Source organism: Cervus canadensis, chromosome 31, assembly GCF_019320065.1.
Source record: "Cervus canadensis isolate Bull #8, Minnesota chromosome 31, ASM1932006v1, whole genome shotgun sequence".
In the NCBI taxonomy this organism is placed as follows: Eukaryota; Metazoa; Chordata; class Mammalia; order Artiodactyla; family Cervidae; genus Cervus; species Cervus canadensis.
Genome location: NC_057416.1, coordinates 36,390,164 through 36,415,705, shown reverse-complemented (window position 1 = coordinate 36,415,705; position 25,542 = coordinate 36,390,164). Strand labels below are relative to the sequence as shown.

General features: G+C 42.3%; 1 protein-coding gene and 1 long non-coding RNA gene across 17 annotated transcripts in view; one reads left to right on the top strand and one right to left on the bottom strand.

The window, feature by feature from the left end:
- Nucleotides 1-25,542, bottom strand: part of PSD3 (pleckstrin and Sec7 domain containing 3) — a 573,880-nt gene that overhangs the window by 254,793 nt on the left and 293,545 nt on the right. Inside the window, exon 1 of one of the 16 annotated variants that reach the window (XM_043454557.1) lies at nucleotides 19,876-22,359. The exons of the other annotated variants lie outside the window; for them this stretch is intronic. Coding sequence (XP_043310492.1) covers nucleotides 19,876-19,934 — 59 coding nt within the window. The 5' untranslated portion in view covers nucleotides 19,935-22,359. Of the gene's footprint in view, nucleotides 1-19,875; nucleotides 22,360-25,542 lie in introns of those variants that run through there. 16 annotated transcript variants of the gene reach the window in all.
- On the top strand, nucleotides 20,393-24,094 carry LOC122432546. The gene is made up of 3 exons (XR_006266867.1): nucleotides 20,393-20,524; nucleotides 22,040-22,092; nucleotides 23,958-24,094. It is a non-coding gene; the product is annotated as an uncharacterized LOC122432546 (long non-coding RNA).

Genomic DNA, 25,542 nt, shown 5'->3' with positions numbered 1-25,542 from the left:
GAGGGATGGGGTGGGGAGGGAGGTGGGAGGGGGGATCGGGATGGGGAACACATGTAAATCCATGGCTAATTCAAGTCAATGTATGACAAAAACCACTACAATATTGTAAAGTAATTAGCCTCCAACTAATAAAAATAAATGAAAAAAAAAAAGAATATAATTCTCTAGATGGAACTACCTCTTACCTACTAATATAAATGATTTAGGGGCCTTTATAAGAGAACCATAAACAGAACCTAATAATCAAAACTCCATAATACTATTTCTCTCTTCAGCACAAAGGCCAAAGTTAAGTCTTTACCGATGAAGAATTCTAGTGTCACCGAGCGATTTTGCCTCCTCAGAATTTACCCATTTCACTTTCCTCAGTCGTGCGCTCAGTACTCCAGAAGAGGGCATCAGTGTGCAAGGCGGCATTCAGAGTCTGACCCTGCTCACGGAGAGTGTGAATCTGCCTTAGTAACACGAATTTCAGTAAGTAACTGGACTCTTCATCCTTCTACAGACTCAGACACATCTAGGGGCATGATCCAGAAGATATGGGTTTCCACAGTTTGCTTTTTTGGGGTTCTTTGTTTCATTTTTGCTTTTCTATATTAAACTGCAGCTTTCCTGGGCCAGCCAGCTCTCAACTGAGCATGAAGTATCTGTAATATTATCAAGTCAACTTTAATATAGCCATATTATAAAAATTTGGGATGAATCATTTGTAAAGCAACTATTTCTAGATGTTGAGCTTGATGACTAAGCTAGAGAAAAAATACAAAAGCATTTACACATTCACTATTTGTACAGGAGATTCTTTGTACAAAGTGGGATCAATGAATCTCAATCCAAGGGGACATGAAAGGAAGACTAAATCACTTGCAGAGAGACTAACTGTTTTCCTGGAATACTGCTGAAATGTAATTGGAATTCTAAGTTTACAACGCTCATAAAAAACAGCTTTTGGCTATGTTACTTCACGGCCTTGATATGGCATTAAAATTTCTAATGACACCATGTCACTTTCCACCCTGACAAAAGAAAATAAAGGGGCAATTACATTTCATTTCCTTGTAAATTAATAAGCAGATGGTCTGAAGTTGATTATATCATTTAATAATGTGATTAAAATACACTACATACTCTGCAGGAAACAAAACAGTCTGAATTTAGACAACACAGAAAAACACTTGTTTATCCAAGCCAAGATATTGCATCCCTTCCTGTGTCTTCCAATTCAAATCATGATTTTAAAATATCTTCTTTAAAGGAAGGTATTATTTATTATCCATAAATAAATAAATAAGCCAGTCAATCAAGAAATCAAAGATTCACCGAAAACCTCCCTCCTCCAAATAAGAAGGAAGAAAGGAGGTGCTACTGGGCCTCACAACACAAGAAAAAAGGAATGCAAGAGGTCCAACTGCCCCTCGCTGCCTAATTCAATACAACTATTATCAAGACAGCTTAATACCCTCAGGCAGAATACTCACTGTAACACAGAATGAGATCAAATTTAACTCCCAAAGAAAATTTATAGAAAGAAATGTCAAATTTTTAAAAATTTATTTTATTGACGTATAGTTGATTTATAATGTTGTGTTAGTTCCTACTATACAGCAAACTGGTTCAATTACACACACACATATACACACACACACACGTGTACACATATACATTCTTTTTCACTATGGTTTATCACAGGTTTTTAAAGTAAAAAAAAATGCCTAGGCTAGCTCCTCTTTTTCTCTCTGAAATCCTTAACAAATAAAAAGAGGAATATACAGACAAATAATGGTCACATACAATTCCTATATAAGAAAATACTGACAATGGTTTTTTGCTGTAACACTTATAACAACACTATTCATTAAAGCTTCCCAGTTTAATCTATCATTTAAAAAGTCACCCAAGAACAATAAATTCCCAAACAGCCATTTGAAAGTTCAATATATGCATTATTATTGGTTAAATCCTAATAATCTAAAATTTTCTGGTTAAGATTTTTTTCATATGTGACTATCTGATACTTGAAATAATCAGTTTTTTTAATCACTATGGTTATATTATTGAGAGAAAGTTATGACTAAACAATAATGGTTTTAAAGTACCATATTCTGGACCTTCCTACCCCAAGGGGATTAAAAATACTCCATTTTAATTAAAAAAATAAGAAGCACTGAATTACCTTCCATCAGATCTCAAAATATCTTCTAATTATTAATATTTGCACTTAGTGGATGTTCAACACATTTTAGAATGCAATGAATAATTTTTATGCAAAAATTTCTTTTCTGTCCACATTTTTGCTGAGTTGAATTAGTATTAGTATATATTCACTGGGCACCAGAGCTGGGCAACAGAAGGTGGTCCAGGATTGGCCAATGAGGGGATGTCTGAACCAACATAACTGGCAACAGATACTCCACAAAGCAGATAATGCTTTCATGGCTAATGACTACAACAGTAATACCATGAACGATTTGTTAGATAGTGTCATATCTGGTATACCTGTCCATCCTGTGAATCCCTGTTTCCTTCTGAACACACAGGTCATAGTCCAGAGATAAACGGCCTCTCCTACCTTGCAAGCAGTAGTCCAAGAGTTAGAAGCACACCCTAATTCAAGCTGAGAGCATTTTGTTGTTTTGGTTTTTAAATCAATTCCTGCCTAGAAGTCTCAACTTAGAACTTATGTCTTTTCATTTAATTTGTCTGAGAACAGCAGTCATTGGGCTTTGCTGGTAGCTCAGCTGGTAAAGAATTCTGGATTGCAGGAAACCCCAGCTCGATTCCTGGGTTGGAAAGATTCAACTGGAAAAAGGATAGGCTACCCACTCTAGTACTCACGGGTTTCCCTGGTGGCTCAGATGGTAAAGAACCCGCCCGCAAGGCGGGAGACCTGGATTTGAACCTTAGGTTGGAATGATCCCCTGCAGGAGGGCATAGCAACCCACTCAGTATTCTTGCCTGGAGAATCCTCACAGACAGAAGAGCCTGGTGGGCTACAGTCCAAGGGGTCGCAAAGAGTCAGACACGACTGAGCAACTACGCACAGCACAGCAATCATCAGGGGTAAACAAGTAAAAATTAGCTCATTAACGTAAGTATTCTATCCTTAAACTAAATATTACAAGTGCTTAGAAGTATACTTGTAAGCATGAAGTTAGCTTGATCACATGCACATCAAGCTCTAAGTAACATTTTCCAGCCAGAGAATCATGTGGGTTCTGCTCTCCTCTAGTTCACTTTCTCTTCTAACTCTTCCATCTTGTGAAGGACAAGATGCTTTACAGATACTTTCTGTGGTTAGATACTCTCCAGTTTTCACCATCTCTATTAATGCTTTCTGCCCGCTCTTCAAATCCTTACAAACACCCATTCCCACTGTTCCATCAGTGCCGGGCTTGGCGGCACCTCCCCGGCGTGCTCAGAACCACATATCTGCCCCCAGGTCTCTCTCCTGCCAGCACACCCACCGCATGGCTAGTAGCAAAATAAGGATGGCACAAGATTCTTTGCTTTCGATTCCCTCTGTTTTGGACAAGACTAGAGTTTTGTTTTTGTTTTTTTAATCCTGGTTTTTACATTCAATTCTAGAAGTGTATGGCCAACTCCTCAAACATCACCATTCAAAAGATCACAGACACACTCTCTAATCAACACCTTTTATAATACTACTTTTAAGTTTACCTAATATTTTTAAAGCTTTGCTAAATAATCCCAATGCACCAAGAAAACATTTAAGATAATTAGTATTAAAATTTCGCTTCTCCAAACAGACATAGAGAACAGACTTATGGATACAGGGAGAAGGGAGGGCAGGGTGAGATGTATGAAGAGAGTAACGTGGAAACTCACATTACCATATGCAAAATAGATAGCCAATGGGGATTTGCTCCATGACTCAGGGAACTCAAACAGGGGTCTGCATCAACCTAGAGGGGTGGGGTGGGGAGGAAGGTGGGAGCGACATTGGAGAGGGAGGGGATATATGTACACCTGTGGCTGATTCATGTTGATGTTTGACAGAAAACAACAAAATTCTGTAAAGCAATTATCCTTCAATTAAAAAAAAAATAAATAAATTTCGCTTCTTCAATTTCAAGAAAACATAATCATGCCAAGTCCCAAATGCTAAACTTTAAGATTATAGGTAAATATTCCTTATGAGAAAAATAACAAACTAAAGAGAGCTTATGTGAATTTAAGATCTGTATGTACAGTCAATAACTAACAAAATCAAATAAAAACGCTTGATTTTTCATTAACAAAACTGAATGTTAATCTGGAGGGTTGCATGTGAATCAATTAAGTTAGAACACTCCCTCACGCCATACACAAAACGTAACTCAAAATGGTCTAAAGCGTAAGATATGACACTATAAAACTCCTGGATGAGAACATTCTCTGACAAAAATCATACCAACGCTTTCTTAGGTCAGCCTTTCAACACAAAATAAATAAAAGCAAAAATAAACAAATAGAGCCTAATCAGATTTATAAGCTTTTGCACAGCAAAGAAAACCAAAAACAAAACATAAAAATAATCTACTGAACGGGAATAAATATTTGCAAATGATGTGACCAATAAGGCTTAATTTTCAAAAGAGACAAATAGCTCAATATCAAAAAGAAAGCAAAACAAAAAAAGCAACCAACTCAACGAAAACATGGGCAGATGATCTAAATAGACATTTCTCCAAAGACATACAGATGGCCAACAGGCACATGAAAAGATACTAAACATTGCTAATTATCAGAGAAACGCAGATAAAAAAAAGAATTAAGTATCATCTCTCATCAATAAGAATGGCCATCATCAAAGCATCTACTAATAAATGCTGGAGAGGGTATGGAGAAAAGAGACATCCCCGACATTGTTAGGATGAACGCAAATTGGAGCAGCTACTATGGAGAAGAGTATGGAGGTTCCTTAAAAAACTAACAATTGAGTCACCATATGATCCAGCAATCCCAGTCCTAGGTATATATATGCAGATGAAAACTCTAATTTGAAAAGATACATGCACTTCAATGTCCACGGCAACACTACTCACCACAGCCAAGATATGGAGGCAACCTGAGGGTCCACAGACAGAGGAGTGGATAAAGAAGATATGATGTAGATGTGAGTGTGTGCGTGTGTACACACAACGGAATATCGTTCAGCCATAAGAAAGAATGAAAAAGCCACCGCAGCAACATGGATGGACCTAGAGATTATCATATGAAGTAAAGTAAGTCAGAGAAAGACAAACATCACAAGATATCACTTAGATGTGGAATCTGAAAAAGTGATATAAATGAACCTAATTACAAAACAGAAATAGACTCACAGACACAGAAAACATACCTACAGTTACCAGAGGGGAAAGAGGAGGAGAGATAACTTAGGAGTTTGGGTTTAAAAGATTCATAGTAGGACTTCCCTGGTGGTCCAATGTTTAAGAAACCGCCTGCCAATGCAGGGGACATGGGTGAGATTCCTGGTCCGGGAAGATCCCACATGCCGCGAAGCAGCTAAGCCTGTGAGTCACAGCTACTGAGCCCAAATGCCTAGAGCCCATACTCTGCAAGAAAAGAAGCCCCCACTATGAGCAGACTGCACACTGCAATGAAGAGAAGCCCCCACAAGTAGAGACAGCCCACGCCGCAACGAAGACCCAGCACAGACAAGAATAAAGAAATCGAATTTATTTAAAGGCCCCCCAAAAAACAGACTCACACTACTATATATAAAATAGATAGAAGGTCCTCCTGTATAGCAAAGGGAGATGTGTTCAATATCTTGTAATAACCTATAACAGAAAATAATCTGAAAAAATAAATAACTGAATATAACTGAATCACTCTGCTGTACATCAGAAACTAACACACTGTAAGCCAATTATAACTCAATTTTAAAACAACTGAATGTTAATAATTTCTCTCACTCATTGACCAGTTTCTGTGGTAATGAAGAATATTTCCCCAGGTAATTCAAACTTTGCTCGAGATATTAAATATTTACACTGCTTTAATAGAAAAAATTTGGACTTCTACACACATATACAGAAACAAATACCTCTACTACACACACATACAAATAAAGCTATAACTCCATACAGCTTATGAACTTCCATACCCATGGCCTCAAATATTTTATTGAACCATAATCTATTCCATTACTTCAAATGTTTGTTTCAAGGAAGGAATAGCAGAAAAGAAAATTCCTCTCAAGGACAAATACACTTCATACTATAAAAATAGGAATGGCAAGTAAGCTAAGCATTCTAAACTTCTAAACCCACCCTTCGTAGCTTCACAATGCAGGTGAGTACTCTGAATACTAAAGACTTAGAAGTTCTTCAGAAAGAGCTTTACTTCGTTTAATCTTATTAGAATGACTTTTGTTGTTTTGTTTACAATAAAGCTTTTACTTTCTATCCTACATGGGACACACATTCTATGAAACATGCACTCAAACTTCCACGAAGCTATTAGATTTACAAATTAAGGTGCTTTCATAGCAGAGAAGCTTTGGTTCAGGAGGGGCCACGAGAGGGTCTTCGGTGGCCTGAATCCACCAGGAGGCCCAGACTGAATGAGGATTAGACTTCAAAGGAGAAAAGCTAACAGAAGGAGATGATCGGGTCATATATACACCTCCTAAAAGAAACACCAAGCAGAGCCGAGACAGCACCTGTCTACCCAGCCCAGTTCCTCCAAGGGCACCATTGAGGGGAGGGGGCAAATGCCATAGCCCATCCCCCAGAGTGTGTTCCTACTGCTCTTTCACACCAACCCAGGTTGGACCTACAGGCTCTTAAAAGCAACACCCCATGCCACAGTGTAGGAAAAAAGGCAGAAACGTCCTCAAATTCAACTTGTAAAATAGCGAGAGGGAATGACTTAGCTGTGATGTCCTGGGCCAACATCCCCCAGCAACAGTCCCACTGCTCCCTCACCCAAGACCAGAAGGTGCAGGTGTGACGCACGCTGCAATTTCCAACTCTGTGCTGCAAGAAGCTGCACATCAGAGATGAACCCGGAAGCAGCAGGCACTTACGTTTTGTGACTTTCAGAGAACACAGCCATTTCAGGATGAAATTCACCGTAGAAATATAATATATACAGTCCTCCCTAGTACATTGACTCTGTAAAGATCTCGTCTTTTTCTAAAATAAAAAACACATGTCAGATGACCAAGTTCAGATATTTTGAAGTTTACAGAACAAGAACGTGTGGTCATCCACCCTTCTCCTGAGTCCTGGCACCTCTTGGCTCCTATCTCAGCATATACACTCACTCAGAGATGGTCATTCAACCCAGTCACTCAGCTTATGAAGTTTTATTTACGCTTTATTCTTTAGTTTTATTTCTGAGGGATATGATAAGTAATATTACTCTGGTTTTATAAAGCAGTAAAAAAAAAAAAAAAAAAAAAAACGAGGCCCGAAAGAGGGAAGGGAAGGTGAAAGGAGGGAGGGGAGGAGGACAAAGAAAAGAAAGACTAAGCCAACAGCCAGAAAAAATTCCCAAGAAGCCTAAAAGGAAAAACAAACCAACCAACCTACCAGCCTGGGGCATCCCTCTGGGCGATACACTCCTTCCGTTGGGGTCCGCAGAGAAGAGAACGCCCTTTGGCACCACTCTTACAATTCATTTTAAAATTCGTCTTTCGACTGTAGCCAAATCACCTGGGCGGTTTTACTTTCACATTTTGAATTCTTATCCTTAAAACTAGGGCTGATAAAATAAAACCTAAATATACTTTCAGTCAGTCTCGCCAGTCCTCTCAAAAGATCTTTACCCCACCATTTAAAAAAAGAAAATGCCAGTCAGGTAGCAGTCACAGCAAAGGTGTGACCGCTCCCCTCCCGTCACCACCAGAGGTGTTAAAGGTCCTGCCCTGCTGGAGATCAGCCTGGCTTTCTGGTCCTGCCCCCATGGGGGTTCCTAAACCCTGACATTTGCTGCGATGTCCCAGCTCCAAGTCACCCCAGAGCTGCCACCCTGCTGGGGATCAGCCTGGCTTTCTGGTCCTGCCCCCACGGGGGTTCCTAAACCCTGCGATCTGCTGCGATGTCCCAGCTCCAAGTCACCCCAGAGCTGACGCTTCTGCACCTTGTCACAGTGCTGTCACATGCTACTCACTTCAGAGCAACCAAAAGATTTGCAGAAGTAATTCCTATTGATATCACTTAAAACATGCCAAAGTTTGGGGAAGGCTCATTATTACAAATGAGGATACCTGCCCTCTCCCTCAACAACTACAGATGGTGCTTTATACTACACACCCATGTTCAAAATGTCTCCTAATATCTGAGGATAAGCCTGGGAAACCACTACATAACAATTTTATAAAGGGGGAAAAAAAGTGAGGCTAAGAGACTAAATGACTTTCCCAAAGACACAAAGATACTTATATGTAAAACTGGAATTGAACCAAGACCTGTCTTCAATCCTAAAGTACTTTCCACAGTAAACAATCTATTGTACCAATATAAACCTTAAATAAAACTGAAAGGCAAAGTCATTGAGGAAAACAATTATGGGTCTGAAGACTCAAAAAGACCTAGACTCAGGTCTCAGCCCCAGCGAGGTGTTCACCTCTGTCAGCCTCTGTTTCCACATCTGCAAATAATGAAGATCATAATACCTGCCTTAGAAATCAGGCACTCAAAAATAGCATTTACTATTAAATTTTTTAAAAGATTTCAGGGGTTTCTCTTTTCCAGAATCCTTAACTTTACAAAATAGGAAAAAAGTTCCCCACAATTCCCCAGAATAAATCTAGAGTCCAAGTACCAATGCCTAAAAGCACACACTTCATTATCCATGATAAATGTGCCAAAGAAAGCTGCAGTGTTTGAAGGAAGCAGTTCGTAAAAAAAGAACCAGGTGGTTTTGTTCACCACATACCTGACTGTGAATACGGACACCTGAAAGACACAAACCAACACCAGTCCGAGCAGCAGTAACACACAGTGCGCCCTTGGGTACACCAGTCCAACACCACCTCTTTAACCAAGGCTTGCAACAAACAAGGACCAAGAGTCACCCTCTTTCCATATGAGTATGCTAGAGTATCGAACTGAATCTGACAATACATTAAAAAAAAAACATACGTCCCCCATGGTCAAGTTGGAGTCATTCATTCTAGGGTCACAAGGATGGTTCAACATATACAGATCATTCAATGTGATACACTGCATCAACCACATCAACAAAAAAAGACAAAAATCACATGATCATCTCAACAGATGCCAAAAAAGCACTTGATAAAATTCAACATACATTCATGATAAAAACTCTTGCCAAAATGGGTATATATCTCAGCATTATAAAAAGCTATTTATAACAAACCCACAACCAACACAATAATCAATGCTGAAGAGTTTCCCACTAAAATATGGAAGAAAACAAGGATGCCTACTCTACCCATTTTCTTTCAACATAGTATTAGAAGTCCTAGCCACAGCAATCAGACAAGAAAAAGAAATAGAAGTATCCAAATTGGAAGGGAAGAAGTAAAATTGTCATTATATGCAGATGACAATACAGTTCGTGGGTGCTCAGTCATGTCCAAATCTTTGCAACCCATGGACTTTAGCCTGCCAGGCTCTTCTGTCCATGGAATTTTCCAGGCAAGAATACTGGAGTGGGTTGCCATTTCCTATTCCAGGGGATCTTCCCAACCCAGGGATTGAACCTATGTCTCTTGCTTTTCCTGCCTTGACAGGCATGATACTGCATATAGAAAACCCTAAAGACTTCACACAAAAACTACTAAAACTGATTTTTAAAATTCAGTAAGGTAGCAGGATATAAGAATAACATACAGAAATCTATTGTATTTCTTTACACTAATACTGAAATGTCAGGAGAAAGTAAAACAATCTGTTTTAAAATTGCATCAGAAAAATAAAGTACTTTGGAATAACCCTTACCAAGGAGGTGAAAGACTTATATGCTGAGAACTATAAAATACTAATAAAAGAAATTAACAATTATTCAAAGAAACAGAAAGATAACCCATGCTCTTGGATTGGAAGAATATTGTTAAAATGGCCACACTACTGAAAGCAATCTATGGATTTAATATGATCCCTATCAAATTAACCATGATATTTTCCACAGAACTGGAACAAGAAATCCTAAAATTTATATGGGACCATAAAAGTCCCAGAATTTCCAAAGCAAATCTGAGGAAAAAAACAACTCTGGAGGCATAACCCTCCTAGACTTCAGACAACATTACAGAGCTACAGTAATCAGAGCACTGTGGTACTGGGCTTCCCTGGTGCCTCAGGGGTAAAGAACCTGCCTGCCAACGCAGGAGACATGGGTTCCATCCCTGGGTCAGGAAGTTCCCCTGCAGAAGGAAATGGCAACCCGCTCCAGTACTCTTGCCTGGGAAATCCCAAGGACAGAGGGAGCCCGGCAGGCCATAGCCCACGGGGTCACAAAAGAGTCAGACACAGCTTAGGGACTAAATAACAATTGTCACTGACAGTGGATCAATGGAACCACAGAGAAAGTACAGAAATAAACCCATATGCCCATGACCAGCTAGCTAATTGTCAACAAAGGAGGCCAGAACATTCAATACAGAGAAGAGAAGCCTCTTCGGCAAGTGGTGCTGCAGAGGCTGGACAACTCATGTAAATCAATGAAATTAGAACACTCCCTCACACCAGGCACCATGACAATAAACTTAAACTGGCTTAAAGACTTAAATATGAGACATGACACCATAAAATGCCCAGAAGAGGACATAGGCAAAACATTCTCTGACATAAATCATACCAATGTTCTCTTCGGTTAGTCTCCCAACACAAAGAAATAAAAACAAAAATAAATAGCACCTAATCAGGCCTACACGCTTTTGCACAGCAAAGGAAAGCATCAACAAATTGAAAAGAATCTACATGATGGAGAAAATATTTGCAAATTATGTAACCAACAAGGGATTAATCTCCAAAATATATAAACATATCATAACAGCTCAATATCAAAAAAGCAACCCAATAAAAAAAATGGGCAGAAGATCTAAATAGACATTTCTCCAAAGAAGACATACAGATGGCCAACAGGCACATTAAAAGATGGTCAACATTGCTAATTACTAGAGAAATGCAAATCAAAACTACAATGAAGTATCACCTCACACCAGTCAGAATGGCCATCATCAAAAAGGCTACAAAGAACAAATGCTATAGGGGATGTGGAGAAATGGGAAGCCTCCAACATGGTTGGTGCAAATGCAAACTGGTGTAGCCACTACAGAGAACAGTAAAGAGATACCTAAATAAATAAATAAATAAATAAAAAACTGAGTTACCATATGATTCAGCAATCTTTCTCCTGGGCACATTTTTAGAGAAAACTATAATGCAAAAATGTACATGCAGCCCAATGTTCATAGTAGCTCTATTCACAACAAGCAAGACATGGAAGCACCTAAACGTGCATCAATAGAAGAATGGGTAAAGAAGATGTGGTACATGTGTACAATGGAATATTACTCAGCCATAAGGAAGAATGAAATAATGCCATCTGCAGCCACATGGATGGACCTAGAGGTTAATTATGCTAAGTGAAGTCAGTCGGAAAAAGACACATCATATATCAGCTACGTGTGGAATCTAAAAACTGACACAAATGAACTTATTTACAGAACAGAAATAGACTCACAGACCTAGAGAACCAAAGGGAAAGGTGGGAGGGATAAATTAGGAGTTTGGGGCTAGCAGATACACACTGCTATGTATAAAATAAACAATAAGGGCCAGTGTATAGCACAGGGAACTACATTCAATATCTTGTAGTAACCTATAACGGAAAATAATCTGAGAAAGAATATATATGCATATATGTAAAATGGAATCACTTTGCTGTACACCAGTAGCTAACACAACACTGTCAACCAACTATACGTCAATCAAGCAAATAAATAAAGAGCAGAGGCTTAAGAGGACAAAGATGCCTAACCACCTACAAAGCTCCCTTCCTGAGATCAATTACTGAGCACCCAGACTTCACAGCAGGTAAAATGTATATAAAGACGAATAAGGAGCAAAACACAGCTTCCAAGGTCAAGGGTTTTAAAGTCTAGGTTAGTGCAGACAAACTCTATGGAGACAGCTACAAACAAGACAGAATTCACAGAGCACTCAGTGCTCCAAGAGCTAACGGATTACGTCCTGCACAATCCTAAACCAAAAGGCGGCGTAGGCCAGGCAGGCAGGATGACAGAAAGGCTCTCCCAGCAGAGGGGACCCACGGCAAGTTGCAGGGGTGTAAGAGACCAAGGTTTGTGAGGCCAGTGTCACATTTCAGGGAGCAAGGAAAATGGCAGGAGTGTGAGTACTTGGGCAGGGGGCAGAGGAAGACTTCAAGTGGATGAAAAATGGCCAGATTGCTCTAAACATAAACACAGTATCGGCACAACCCAATCTGCCAAAATTAGCACCTCAACCTTCTTAATTTATTGGTCACGTAGTAATTTCATGTAAAATCAGGTCAACTGCCACTACTGTTTTATTAAAAACAGATTTGTTTTTAATACTCCAAGTATTAACACCCAAAGTTTAACCCTCATTTCAACATTACGTCAAGGAGCAGTTTTCCTCAGAAATACATAGTATGAATAAATGAGATAAAATAATAATAAAAGTGTATTTGGTCTCCTCTCTACATTCAGCTGTGAGTTCACAGTTCATAATTTATAACAGAATGGTAATATAAAAATAAAAGTACAGGAATGCAAGTGTAGTCTAACTTGACAAACAATGAAACTGTATGATAATTCTTTATTTACTAATGGAAATATTTTTATACACTGGTAGTATCCAGGCTCACAAAAGCAAACTTTCTTTTGCCATTGGAAAAGCACCCAGTACTGTTTTTTTTTGGTACAGACTCCTGTTTTTTCCTCCTACTGCCTCTTTTCACTGTAGCTTTTTAAATATGGTCTTTATTGTAGGTGGGGTTGTAAATTTTACAAGCCAGTATGCCAGTTTAGATGCTGTAAAAATTTCCTAGTGGCTCTACTACTTCAACCCTGAAAGCAAAGAAATTAAAGGGTAAAAGCATAAAGTATAGGCTTGTATTTTTCTCTGTGTCCAAGGGTACACAGAGTTCACCCATGTATGAAACTGCCTTTCAAATCCCTCAGAACTCTGTTCAAGCTCAGTACCAGAAGGCAGGCCTTCCTTTCAGTTCTGTGCAGGTTCAGATCCAGGTTAAACTAAGCGTTTCTGGCGCAGGCATACACCGTGCACCCTCCCCTCCAGCTCCCCAGACTCCCTCCTTCCGCTCATCAAGGCAGCTCCCTGCAGTCTCACTGTCCTCGCTCACTGTCCTCCCTTCCCCTGTGCATCATTAATTTCAGAAGCATTTACTGAGCGACTACTTAGGGGTCAGACACAACGATCAGTAAGGGAGACATGCTCTCTGGCACTGCAATTTGAGGTTATAGTTGAATAGCTGTAACAATTTTTGAGAGAGATTACTTTTAAAAGCAATGATAATAATGTCATTTTAAAGAAAATACAGGGTACATCCAGAGCACGCGACAGGACCATAAGCTCCTAAGGAAACCAGCCTCCTGGAGAAAGTGATGCTTAAGTTGACCCTGAGGACGAGGACTCTAAGTGTGGGGGGTAAGAACAAGAGAGTCCAGATAAGAGAGTAAAACACCTGGAAGAAAACAAGCGAAGCTCATGGAGGCTGAGTTTATGGGGCACAAGGGGGAGCGGCACAGACACAGAGCAAAGAACGATGAAGCGCCAAGGAGGCACCCGCTAGCTACAAAGGCTCATGCGGCCATCATCACCTAAACGCTCTCTATCCCATCTGTGTAAGGTCTGGTTCTCGTTTTCCATAACAGTAGACTAGTATGTATCAGTTACCAGAAAATCAGAGAACCACATGGATGATATGCTATATTAGCAAGTTTAATGTGTTAATGCAGGGATCACATGGGCATTTTAATAGGAAATTTCTGGAGGCAATGGTTTGGTCAGAAAGGAAGTAACAAGTGAAACATTTAGGCTCCAAGACGAACCAGTGGAGATAACATTTTGGGTAAAGACCAGTGTTCCACTAGTTCCATTTACCTCTATGTTCCCAAATATTCTGACTATCTAATCAGAACAATTATTCCTAACAATAACAACAGTACGAGATATGCCCTGCATTCCATTATAATCACCATCTTCCTCTTTCTAAAAGATCCACCACAATAAAACAAGAAAAAAATGAAGAGACAGAAAAAAGCAAAATTAATTCTTTGTAGCTGTTCTGTCTACATACAAGGCTCAAAAGTATTAAATAAAAAAGTTATTAGAACTGGTAAGGTGGCCAGTAACAAAATAAAAATACAAAAACAACAGCTTTAATAAGCCATGAAGGAAAAGTTAGACAGCATATTGAGAAAAATTCTACTCAAAATAAGAATAAAACTTATAAAGTATCTAGGCATAAACTTAAGAAAAGTTCAGAACTAGAATAAAGCAAACTATAAAACTATTGCTGAAAGAAGTTAATACTAAATAAACACTATCCTCCTAGAATGAATTAGGCAAAGATGCCATTTCTCTCTCAAATTCCCTTAAAATTTAATGTAATTCAAGGGGCACATAAAAAATAAAACCAAACTAGGAGAAAGTATAGCTGAAAATATAGCTTCCCCATAGAGAAGGTATTTCTAAACTTTACAGGAGCAAAAAATCATGATTTAAATGACTGGTTTAATTAATCACATGGCAAAAATATCAAGCAAAATTAAAATGGTAACTGGAGAGAAAAACGCCCGCGAGACAAAAGACAACACTAGTCCTCGTATGTAATGGGCTTCTGTGCCCTCAGAGAAAGATGAGCACATCATATGAAAAAACGGCCAAAAGACATGTTACTGAACATTCGAGTCACTGCATCCTTCCTAGAAAAGCTGCTTCGTGCCCGTCCCCTGGACAGAGCAGTCAACCTCCCATCCTAATCTCAGCTGGATGGACCAGAAGTGACCACCCAGTGAAGCAGAGCCAACCGCCGGCTCACTCCTGGAAACCGGGGTCTCAGGTGCCCCTGGCACCTGGATGGCGATGGGCATCTGAACTGAGGGACACGGTCAACCAGAGCCAGGTGGGACACACGGATACGGGAGGGCAGAGGCCTCGAGAAGAGGGAAACCCCACGGGCAAGGAAAAGCAGGAGAGCGGACATGCCAGGAAGCAGACCCTCCCGTTCCTGTCTCGGAGGCCTGCCTGTCCTTGGATGTGAACTTGAGCGCCGTGATATCCATTCAATAAAACCAGCGCATGTAGGTTTTCAATCCCCTGCAATCAGAGCGAGCCCAAACAGACAAGAGTAAGCAAGTCACAACAAAGGATAAAAAGATCAAAATTAAACGAGTGGGGAAATGCTTATACATAGAAGATAACAATGAAGAGCAAGTTCCCGCACTCAGCTCCTTCAGCTATCAAACTGGCCAAGATAAAAAGGCGCTGAGATGATGCACAGCATGGTCAGCAAGAAATACAGGCACTTACAGGTTGGAGACGGGTGTAAACTGGTAAGATTTCTGGCTTCAGTAAGTCTCAAAATTACAGAGATCCTAAGAAGCAGCAGATAAACTTTTAACCACTGATTGTAAGGAAATAAACACAAATATATACAAGAAAGTTACTAAAGGATATTTACTGCAGCGCTATTTATAATAAAACAAAATAAACAGACTCAAAAACTATTTAAATCTGTGTTTCCCAAACATTATTCATTCATCACGTTCACGACTTTTGCACATCCCTTACTAAAGGTACTGATTTACTCAATATTACTCATTAAATCAGCCCATTACCTGTATTTCAGGGCTTCCTAGGTGGTGCCAGTGGTAAAGGACCCACCTGCCAATGCAGGAGATGTAAGAAAAGGGGGTTCGATCCCTGGGTCTGGAGGATTTCAGCTATTCTTTTAACAAGTTTTTATTGAGTGCCTACTATATGCCTAGGAGCCATTCTAGGTGCTATAGATTCAGTCATGATTAAAAAAAAAAAAAAAAAACCCTGGCCTGGTAGAGCTTATATTTTAGTAAGGAGATATTAATAAGATAACCATATTAATGACATGGTTAGGGAGAAAAATAAAACAGGCAAAAGGAACCTGTGGTTTTGTGAGGGAAGGAGTTAGAATCCTGAAGAAGGTAAACACTAGAAGCTCCAATACTTTGGCCACCTGATGGGAAGAGCCAACTCATTGGAAAAGACCAGATGTGGGGAAAGATTGAAGGCATGAGGAGAAGGGGATGACAGAGGATGAGATGGTTGAACGGTATCACCAACACAATGGACATGAGTTTGAACATGCTCTGGGAGATGGTGAAGGACAGGGAAGCCTGGCAGGCGGCAGTCCAATTCAGTTCATTTGCTCAGTCGTGTCTGACTCTTTGCAACCCCATGAATCGCAGCACGCCAGGCCTCCCTGTCCATCACCAACTCCCGGAGTTTACTCAAACTCATGTCCATTGAGTCGGTGATGCCATCCAACCATCTCGTCCTCTTGTCATCCCCTTCTCCTCCTGCCTTCAATCTTTCCCAGCATCAGGGCCTTTTCCAATGAGTCACTTCTTTGCATCAGGTGGCCGAAGTCCACTGGGTCACAAAGAGCAGGCACAACTGAGTTACCGAACAACAGCAAGGAAACGCTGGAAAGGCACCTCTGCAGACCTGAAGCTGGGAGCTGGCAGCGGCAGGGCCTGGGGATGAGCAGCCAGGGAGATAGAACAGCAGGGGCAAAGCGTTCCAGGTGGGAGCAGGCGCGGCGTGTCCAAAGATGGGCAGAGGCCAGCCTGCCAGAGCAGGAGGGCAAGAAGGGTCGGGGGCGGTGGGGGTGGTGGTGGGGGGTTGCTGAAATCACTGGGGCGGGCAGAGACAAGGCAGGTGGTACAGGGGCTTTCCGGCCAGGTAAGGACTCGGGCTTTTACTCTGAGATGGAAACCAACAGACTGACAGGAGACTGAACTGGGACACTGGTTAGAAGCACATAAACCACGGTAACCTGGATCACTGGAATCCTGGTGGCTTTTGGAGTGGGGAAGAGGTGAATTATGAACATATTTTGAAGGCAGAGCTGACCAGTTTGCTGATGTGCTGGATACCAAAGACCCAGTAAAATCAGCTAATGAATGAGGTGTTTTCCTGAAGAAGGGCTGAGGATCCCAAACTTCTGGAGGTCGTCCAGAGGCACTGTTACCATAAAACCATAGGTCTGATGTGTTGTTATAATTTTATAATACATATTACAATATAGAACCATTACCAAAACATGCTCATTCACATATTTCCTAAACTATTTCATGTACCACCAGCAGTGTCTGCACCAGCCTTTGGGAAGAGCTCCTTTAAACAAACCTGATACATTCTGTGTCTGTGCCTGACGCTTTCTCTCTCACACACACACAGGCTGAAAATGCAGATACCAAAACGGCAACAGTAACTGATGTCTGGGTGATTGTTCCTAGATTATTTCCTTTTTTGTGCTTTTCAAATTGTCTTTAATGAATATGTATTTTCATTCTATAATCAGACTCCTCTTTAAGTGGATGGGAGTTTTCTAATATACAGTTGACCCTTGAACAAGATGAAGGTTAGGCGTGCCAACCCTCCAAGCAGTCAAAAGTCCACATATAGCCTTTATAGTCAGCCCCACGTATCTGTGGTTCCACATTCGGGGATTCAACCAACTGCGGGACATCTAGTACATATTTAGTGGGAAAAAACCATTGCTATTCAAGGGTCAATTCCAGTTCTTGGTTTCAAATCAAGTTCTTAGTTTCTGGTTTGATCTGAGTTAAGGCTTTTAACAACACATGCAGAAAGACAGAAAGGTAGAGAATAGAGACCTACAGGCAGGAATGAAGAAAGATGCTCAGAAACCAAAAACAGAGTCCCAGACAGCACAGAAAGCAGTGACACAGATAGTACATAAAATCTTAAAAGCCCAGTGGCTAGCATGCAACACATGAAAATCAAGATCCAGAAAGCAGGAGCTAGAAATTGTGAGATGCTCTTGAATCAGCCATGAGCAAGTTCTTGGGCCCTCACTGGACCAGGGACCAGCGCTCCAGTGAGACACCTCTGCTCTGTGGTAGACAAGTTGTCTTGGAACATCTTAACACCACGATAGCATATTTCAATAAACTGCTCAAATGTTTCTACATAAATGTCATCTAAGACATTACCCAGGTGAAATAAATGTAACTATGCATACACAGACCTCAAGAGGAATAGAGCAATTTCAATAAAAATCAGAAAGGGCTCTAAAAGAAACTGAATATGTCTTCCATCTCTGACCCAACGGTGTAGTTTCATAGGTAACTAGGATTCAGTGAAGGTTTTTAGGTCACACACACCACTTAGTTGGATTACCAAAGTGTCACTGTTCCTGACTCTTATTCTTAACTCGCAAAAGACCACAAACGAACACAGTCAATGAGATTAAAAGGGCTCTGGTAAGCTCTGAGGTTTTCCAGTAACCCTCCACGTTGCTTAAGAGCAGCGATGACTCTTCTCTGTCCTAATCAGATCCACAACTGGCTCGTCTGCAGACACTGAGCTGCACCCGGGCAGACAGGTGGCTGCTGGGGTGGGAGAGGCATGAGAGAGGACTGTTTTCGGTGCCTGTCGTGTTTAGACACAGCTCTCCCGTCTGTCTGTCTGATAAGGAGCACAATTATGAATGGGTTTAAGTTGGCTCGTGTATCAGATGAATCATAGAGCCCAGCTAGTTAATCCTGTAATGCCATCTGACAGAGCTCACACCTGGAATCGCCTTGCAGCCCTGAGCAGGGCTTTCATTTCTCAAACAATCTTTTGCAAATAACATTAGGGCTTTAGTTCTGATGTCACGTAGAGCTATGACTTCATGGTATGACGGAGAAACATTAAGTGTGAAAAATGAACTAAAGGTCTGCATTGTCCAACCATTCTGACCAAGTGAGAGAATGTGGGTTTCCTGGAAAGGAAATGGTCTGGCCCTCCCTTCCTCAGTTCCTATGTTCTCCAATAAGCACTTCTGGATATTAAGTCTAAACATCATTATTCCATAAACGTGCACTGGGCTCTTTAAAAAAAAAAAAAAAACACTAAAGACTTGGGGAAACTTTATGTGTAAGCCTAAATTTAACTTTTTTTTTTAATAATAATGTTCAATAAAACAAATTTAAGCTTTCAGTGGCTGACAACCTATTTCAGTTAACTGCATTTCAAAAATATTTTGACTGAAGGCCCTGTTTATTTTTCAGCAATTTCAATCTGTCTCTGAATATTCTACAAATGACCCAGAGGAAATGGCCTTATCATAGAAATGGAAAACTGAAAACCCACTTTAAAACAAACAGAAGGGAGAGGTCCTTGAAAAGGGAACTAAATCTCAAAACACCACTTCCTGCGCTCAGCTCTCTCAACAACCTTCTCACCAGGAGAAGAAACACAAACCCCGAAGGTTAATCCATCAGTTTCTGACACTGTTATTTTATAGGAGCATAAACAGAAAAGACACCCCAAGTCCAAATACTTTCTCTCCATTGAACTTTTATACACAAGTCTAACTGTACTTTTAAGGGAAAATATTTTCCCTTAAAAAAAAGACTGAAAACAGTAGAGCAGAGGTTTCCTTTTTAAAGAGCCTCTGTCAAAAGGCAAAGTCCCCTGGCCTCTCTCAGAGAATCACCTCTCCGCCTCACTCCCCGAGCCTGCTTTTCCTCACACAACTCCGGGCCCTTAAAGGTGGCGCCTCCGCTTGGCACGGAAAGGCAAGGAGGGTGTCAGGCTACGGCCAACCCCGGAGGAGGCCGCCGTGAGGAGGCTCGCTTCTGCAAATGGAGCGGGAACCAGGGCGACTCACCCAGAGGGAAAAACCGCTTCCTGAGGAGGTTCTGCAGCTCCGGTGGTTCTGGAACACATCAACTTTCAGAGGCGGCACCCACGGCAAAGCGACTCAACGCTGAGCCCCAAGTACCACCGGGCTTGTCCCCGAGGACCTTACTCAAGGCGAGACTGGCGCCCGGGGGACCTCACCGGTGACACAGCGGGGACATCACCCGGCCGCCCACACGGCCTGTGGCGGGGGACTGGCAGACCTGCTGGTTATTAGCAATGCTCTGTGGTTATCTCACCCCCATGTCATTCACACAGACAGACAATGCAGGGCCATCGTTCCATAAAACTTCTCTCTCTCTCCGCCCACACGCTCTTAAACCCCACACCATAATTTACATTATTACACTGAGGAACAAAACACGGGCTGGAGCTCAGCAGAAACCAGTCACCCCATGGACCCTGAAGAAACCTACTGGGGTCTCCTCATCCTCCAGGTCACGAACAAACCAGCCTGCACTATTTCAGAGGAATGTGACCACCAAGGGAATGGACCAGAAGAACTTGGTGAGGACTACCTTCTGCCTGAAGATGTCCCAGTATCATGTTAACAGCGAATCCACAGGCTCCCCAATCGCTCCTGAGTAACAGGCTGGAAGAAATTTGCTGGAGGGCAGGTAAGCCAAAATGTCTCAGGACGCTTGTGACAGACACAAGGGCTCCCAGAGCTGACCTGGGCAGCCGGGGCACATTTTGCCGCTAAATGAACCAAATGATCCCCCACTGGTCTGCCAGGCTGAGCTACACATTTCTGTGTTTAGGCCACAACGGCCTCTGCGTAATTCCTCTCCACGGCCATTCAAATCATTCAGACCAAAACGACAGTCAGTATGTATCCCACTGAAAGTGTTCCAGGCACAGTTCTGAGACGTTTACAGGCCTCGGTGCATTTGATCTTCATAGCAGCCCTACAAAGCAGGTATCATTAATACGTCCCCTTGTCAGACGGGGTGGCTGGGACGAGGGTGAGCAGGATGGCAGAGCTGGGATGTGTCTCCAGGCGACCTGGCTCCATACGCCACCCTGTGGACCACACTGCCCCATCCCCCTGGGGGTACCTGTGGTCCAGTGCACTATTGCACACACACTCACCAACAGTGGTCAGATGCGAGAAGCACAGATATGTATGGAAGCCAAGACCGGTGAGATCTTGTTTCGATCTCATCATTAACTGTGAGGCTTGGGGCAAGTATCTCTCACTTCCTTGGCTTCAGTATATTCATTCATTTGCACAACTCTGCAGGGGCCGGGGAGGGGAAGATGAATATCCCTTCTACCTCTAAAATTCCACAGCAGTCTACTAGACCTGATAGTTACTAGATTAATGTGTGACATTTGAAAGCAATAGTCAAGACCCTACGAAGGGAACAGAAAGTAAAATAAGTCTCGTGATTGCTCTTGGATAAAAATCAAGTTTACTACCTAAAGGGCCTGGTGAACCCCTGGCCATGCCCAAGGCAGCCAGGTAGGACGCACACTAGCTGGATGTCCTACCTGTTGGTACTGTGTGTGGGCTCGGGAATGGGGTGTTCTTAGTGAGGACAATCCACTAGAGCAGCCCCTTGGGAGTGCTGGGACACCCACAGGAGAGCTCCTGTCACCCCCAGTCAAGCTTCTGACAAAGCAGGTCTAGTTTCAACCATGTGATGAAAACAGAGTTCTTCGTAATCTCTTAGTTTAGAAAAAAAAAGTCTATGTACACACACACACACACACACACACACATCTTAACACCCACCAGCATGGAGAAACTGTCCTTATCTGCCATAAAGAGAAAGAGTTGCCTGGATCCCAGGTGTGAGGAAGACAGGCAGTACAGGTGTCGTCTGAACTGGGTGGGGGGAAGGATGCTGGTGAATGGGTGGATTCTTCTGGGTTTCATCCAGCCAGCTGGTATCAATCAGTCATGCCTGGATGACTCAACTATGAAGAAGGCCACAATTCTTTGAGGTTTTTGAGAGACCCTTGTCGGCTGCTCTTCTCAGGAAGTCTCAGAAAGAGCAGGGCAGGCCATCTACCAAAATGAACCACAGCACCAGGAGGAAAGCCCTGCCTGACTCAGCATAGGAGGGTAAAGAATGAATCTAAAAGCTTAAAATGAGCGGTACCTGTCCTTTCTTTTGTTTAATCAGAACCTACTCTGTTTGTGAGCAGAGGACCCAAGACCAATACAGGGGCAGAAGAGGTAAGTCTGATAAAGAAACCTAATACTAGTCACAGGAGCAGACGGGCAGCACAGGGATCCTCCCCTGCTCTTTCCAACAACCTGACAGACTTCACCTTCCTTCTCCCAGTTTAGCCAGAACTTAAAATTGAGAGGATAGTGTTGAAACATGTATATTACTTACTCCTTGGAAGGAAAGTTATGCTCCTACCAGGGCCTTAAGTGGAAACCTAGACAGCATATTAAAAAGCAGAGACATTACTTTGTCAACAAAGGTCCATCTAGTCAAGGCTATGGTTTTTCCAGTGGTCATGTATGGATGTGAGAGTTGGACTATAAAGAAAGCTGAGCACCAAAGAATTGATGCTTTTGAATTGTGGTGTTGGAGAAGACACTTGAGAGTCCCTTGGACGGTAAGGAGATTCAACCAGTCCATCCTAAAGGAGATGAGTCCTGAATATTCATTGGAAGGACTGAAGCTGAAGTTGAAACTCCAATACTTTGGCCACTGATGCAAAGAGCTGACTCATTGGAAAAGACCCTGATGCTGGGAGGGATTGGGGGCAGGAGGAGAAGGGAACGACAGAGGATGAGATGGCTGGATGGCATCACTGACTCAATGGACATGAGTTTAGGTAAACTCCGGGAGTTGGTGATGGATAGGGAGGCCTGGCATGCTGTAGTTCATGGGGTCGCAAAGAGTCGGACACGACTGAGCGACTGAACTGAACTGAACTGATGCATATTTACCATGTGTGAAATAGATGACCAGTCCAAGTTCAATGCATGAAACAGGGCACTCAAAGCTGGTGCATTGGGACCAGAGGGATGGGATGGGGAGGGAGGAGGGAGGGGGGGTTCGGGACACAGGTACACCCGTGGCTGATTCATGTCAATGTATGGCAAAAACCACCACAATATTGTAAAGTAATTAGTCTCCAATTAAAATTAATTTTAAAAAAATTCTTAGACTCTAAAAAGGGGGAAGTACCTGGAATCCACTGCTGACATACAAGGAGTCTTGAGCCGGCGACTAAGGATCACCCAGCTAGTGTTTAGCCCACAACCAGGGCTCCCTGGACCTAAACCACGGCTACCCTCTGCAGCATCACTGTGTGAATCCCCATGAACCCAACCCGCTCCAGGCCATGTGCTTCCAAAGGCACAGACCTTTCTGTAATCCCTCTGGGCTGCAGAGACTGCTTAGAGGCCATCTAGCAGAGGTAGTTTATTTTTGACATAAAAATGCTCCCACCAGGGACTTAAGTGGAAAAAAAACTTTGTTGGTACTTTTTCATAGCCATCTGGGTTTTTCATTTAGTTTCCTTTAAAAATGAAGTTGGTGATTCAGTCGCTAAGTTGTGTCCCACTCTTGCAACCCCATGGACTGTAGCCTGTCCAAGGGATTCTCCAGGCAAGAATATTGGAGTGGGTTGCCATTTCCTTCTCCAGGGAAGCTTTCCAACCCAGGAATTGAACCCTGGTCTCCTGCATTACAGGCAGATTCTTTACCAACTGAGCTACGAGAAAAGCCTGGATTACATTTTGTGTGTGTGTGTGTGTGTGTGCATTTAAATGAAAGGTTTGACTTTACATCAGTTTAGAAATTCATTCAAAGCCAAAGATGTACATGTGTGGACACATACACGTTTGTATGTATACACATGTGTAAGCATGTAGTTTGTTAGGTTATATACAGAATTTCTGATTTTTTAAATAGACAAACAATATGAGGTTGAAGTATTTATCTGATTTGATTAAAATCTTGTATGTCACCAAATTTTTAAAGTAACAGTCAAATGCTAAGTCATTCATTTGGCTAAGATGAGGTTGGATCTCACAAAAATGGTACAGTTTACTTATACACAGACTGTGTTACTCTTCAGTCAATGAGCGCTCTGAGCGCTCTTCAGCAGTGCTTTCAGATACAGCACATGTCAGAGGAGAGACCATGGCGCTGAAGAAAGGCTGGTACGGAGTGAAGGCACAGAAGCCTTCCTCTACGGACCCCTTTTGCCAGGACGTGTGGGACCAGGCACAGACTGCACTTGAGCAGAGACCTGTAAATCTTCCCGTTAGTCTAACTTTCATCAGGAGATACTGTTTGCATGCTGGATTTCCCACTGTCGATGCGTCTCTCTAGAAGACTCTGTCTCCGCTACAGTTGTTAATAAAATGTAAAATCATCAGAGGGATTATGCTCGTGCCTGTGCTCAGCCGTGTCCGACTCTGTGACCCCACGGACTGTAGCCCGCCAGCCTCCTCCGTCCATGGGATTCTCCAGGCAAGAACACTGGAGTGGGTTGCCATTTCCTTCTCCAGGGGATCTTCCTGACCCAGGGATCGAACCCACATCTCCTGCGTCTCCTACATTGGTGGGCAGATTCTTTACCACTGTGCCACAAGGTAAGTCCCAGAGGAACCCATTATTAAAAGTTAGTTTTCTATAAGCCAGCTTTCAGGATGAAGAATCAGAATCACCATACGGAAAAATCTGAGGAAGAGACTCAGACATTCTTCGAATTTCTTTTTTCTTCTCTTCGTACAATAAAGAGGCATTTTTAACTTTCTTCGTCCTGGAAGGATACTGCAGAGATTCTGTATTCGGGATCTGCAGTTCTTTTTCCTCTTCTAATAATAGCTTTAAAATATAACCTCAGTGCTCACCTAGCACTCCTGACAGAAAGTGTTAGTCACTCAGTCGTGTCTGAGTCTTTGTGACCCCATGGACTGTAGCCCACCAGGCTCCTCCGCCCATGGGGCGTCTCCAGGCAAGAATACTGGAGTGGGTTGCCATTTCCTTCTCCAGGGGATCTTCTTGACCCAGGGATTGAACCCGGGTCTCCCGCATTGCAGGAGGATGCTTTTACTGTCTGAGCCAGCAGACAGAAGGGCACCAAAGAGGGCAGAAGGCACAGAAGAGCAGAAAGGGGGCGGGCATGGAAGCCTGCCCCGTGTTGCTGAGCCGAGCTCTGGGCTTGATGGGGTTAATGTGAAAGGCGTGGTGCAGCAGAGGCATGCGCACTCTGTGGGAGGACCTGGCAGGGAGGTGACAGCAGAGTTGCTGACCACGGCTGACATCTCTTGCACACTTCCTAGCTCCGGGCACTATGTCAAGCACTTCAAAACATCATCTCAACTGATCCTGGTAATGCCTCTAGGAAGTTAGTATTGTGGTGACCTCTGCATAAAGGACAGAAAGGAGGGCTTTTTGCCCAAGGTAACACTGTCAGCAAATGGCCAGGCCAGGCTCTGAAGACAAGTCCACAGGTAAAGAACCAGGCTTTTAACTCTATACACAATGCTACCCACCACAGACGTAGTTCTGGCCCTAAAAGAGGTCCAGTAGCTAGTTTGATGGGATTACAAATATTAGCATAATCACAGTAAGACTTGCACTGTGTCAGTCACTCAGTCGTGTCCAATTCTTTGCAACCCCATGGACCGTAACCCGCCAGGCTCCTCTGTCCA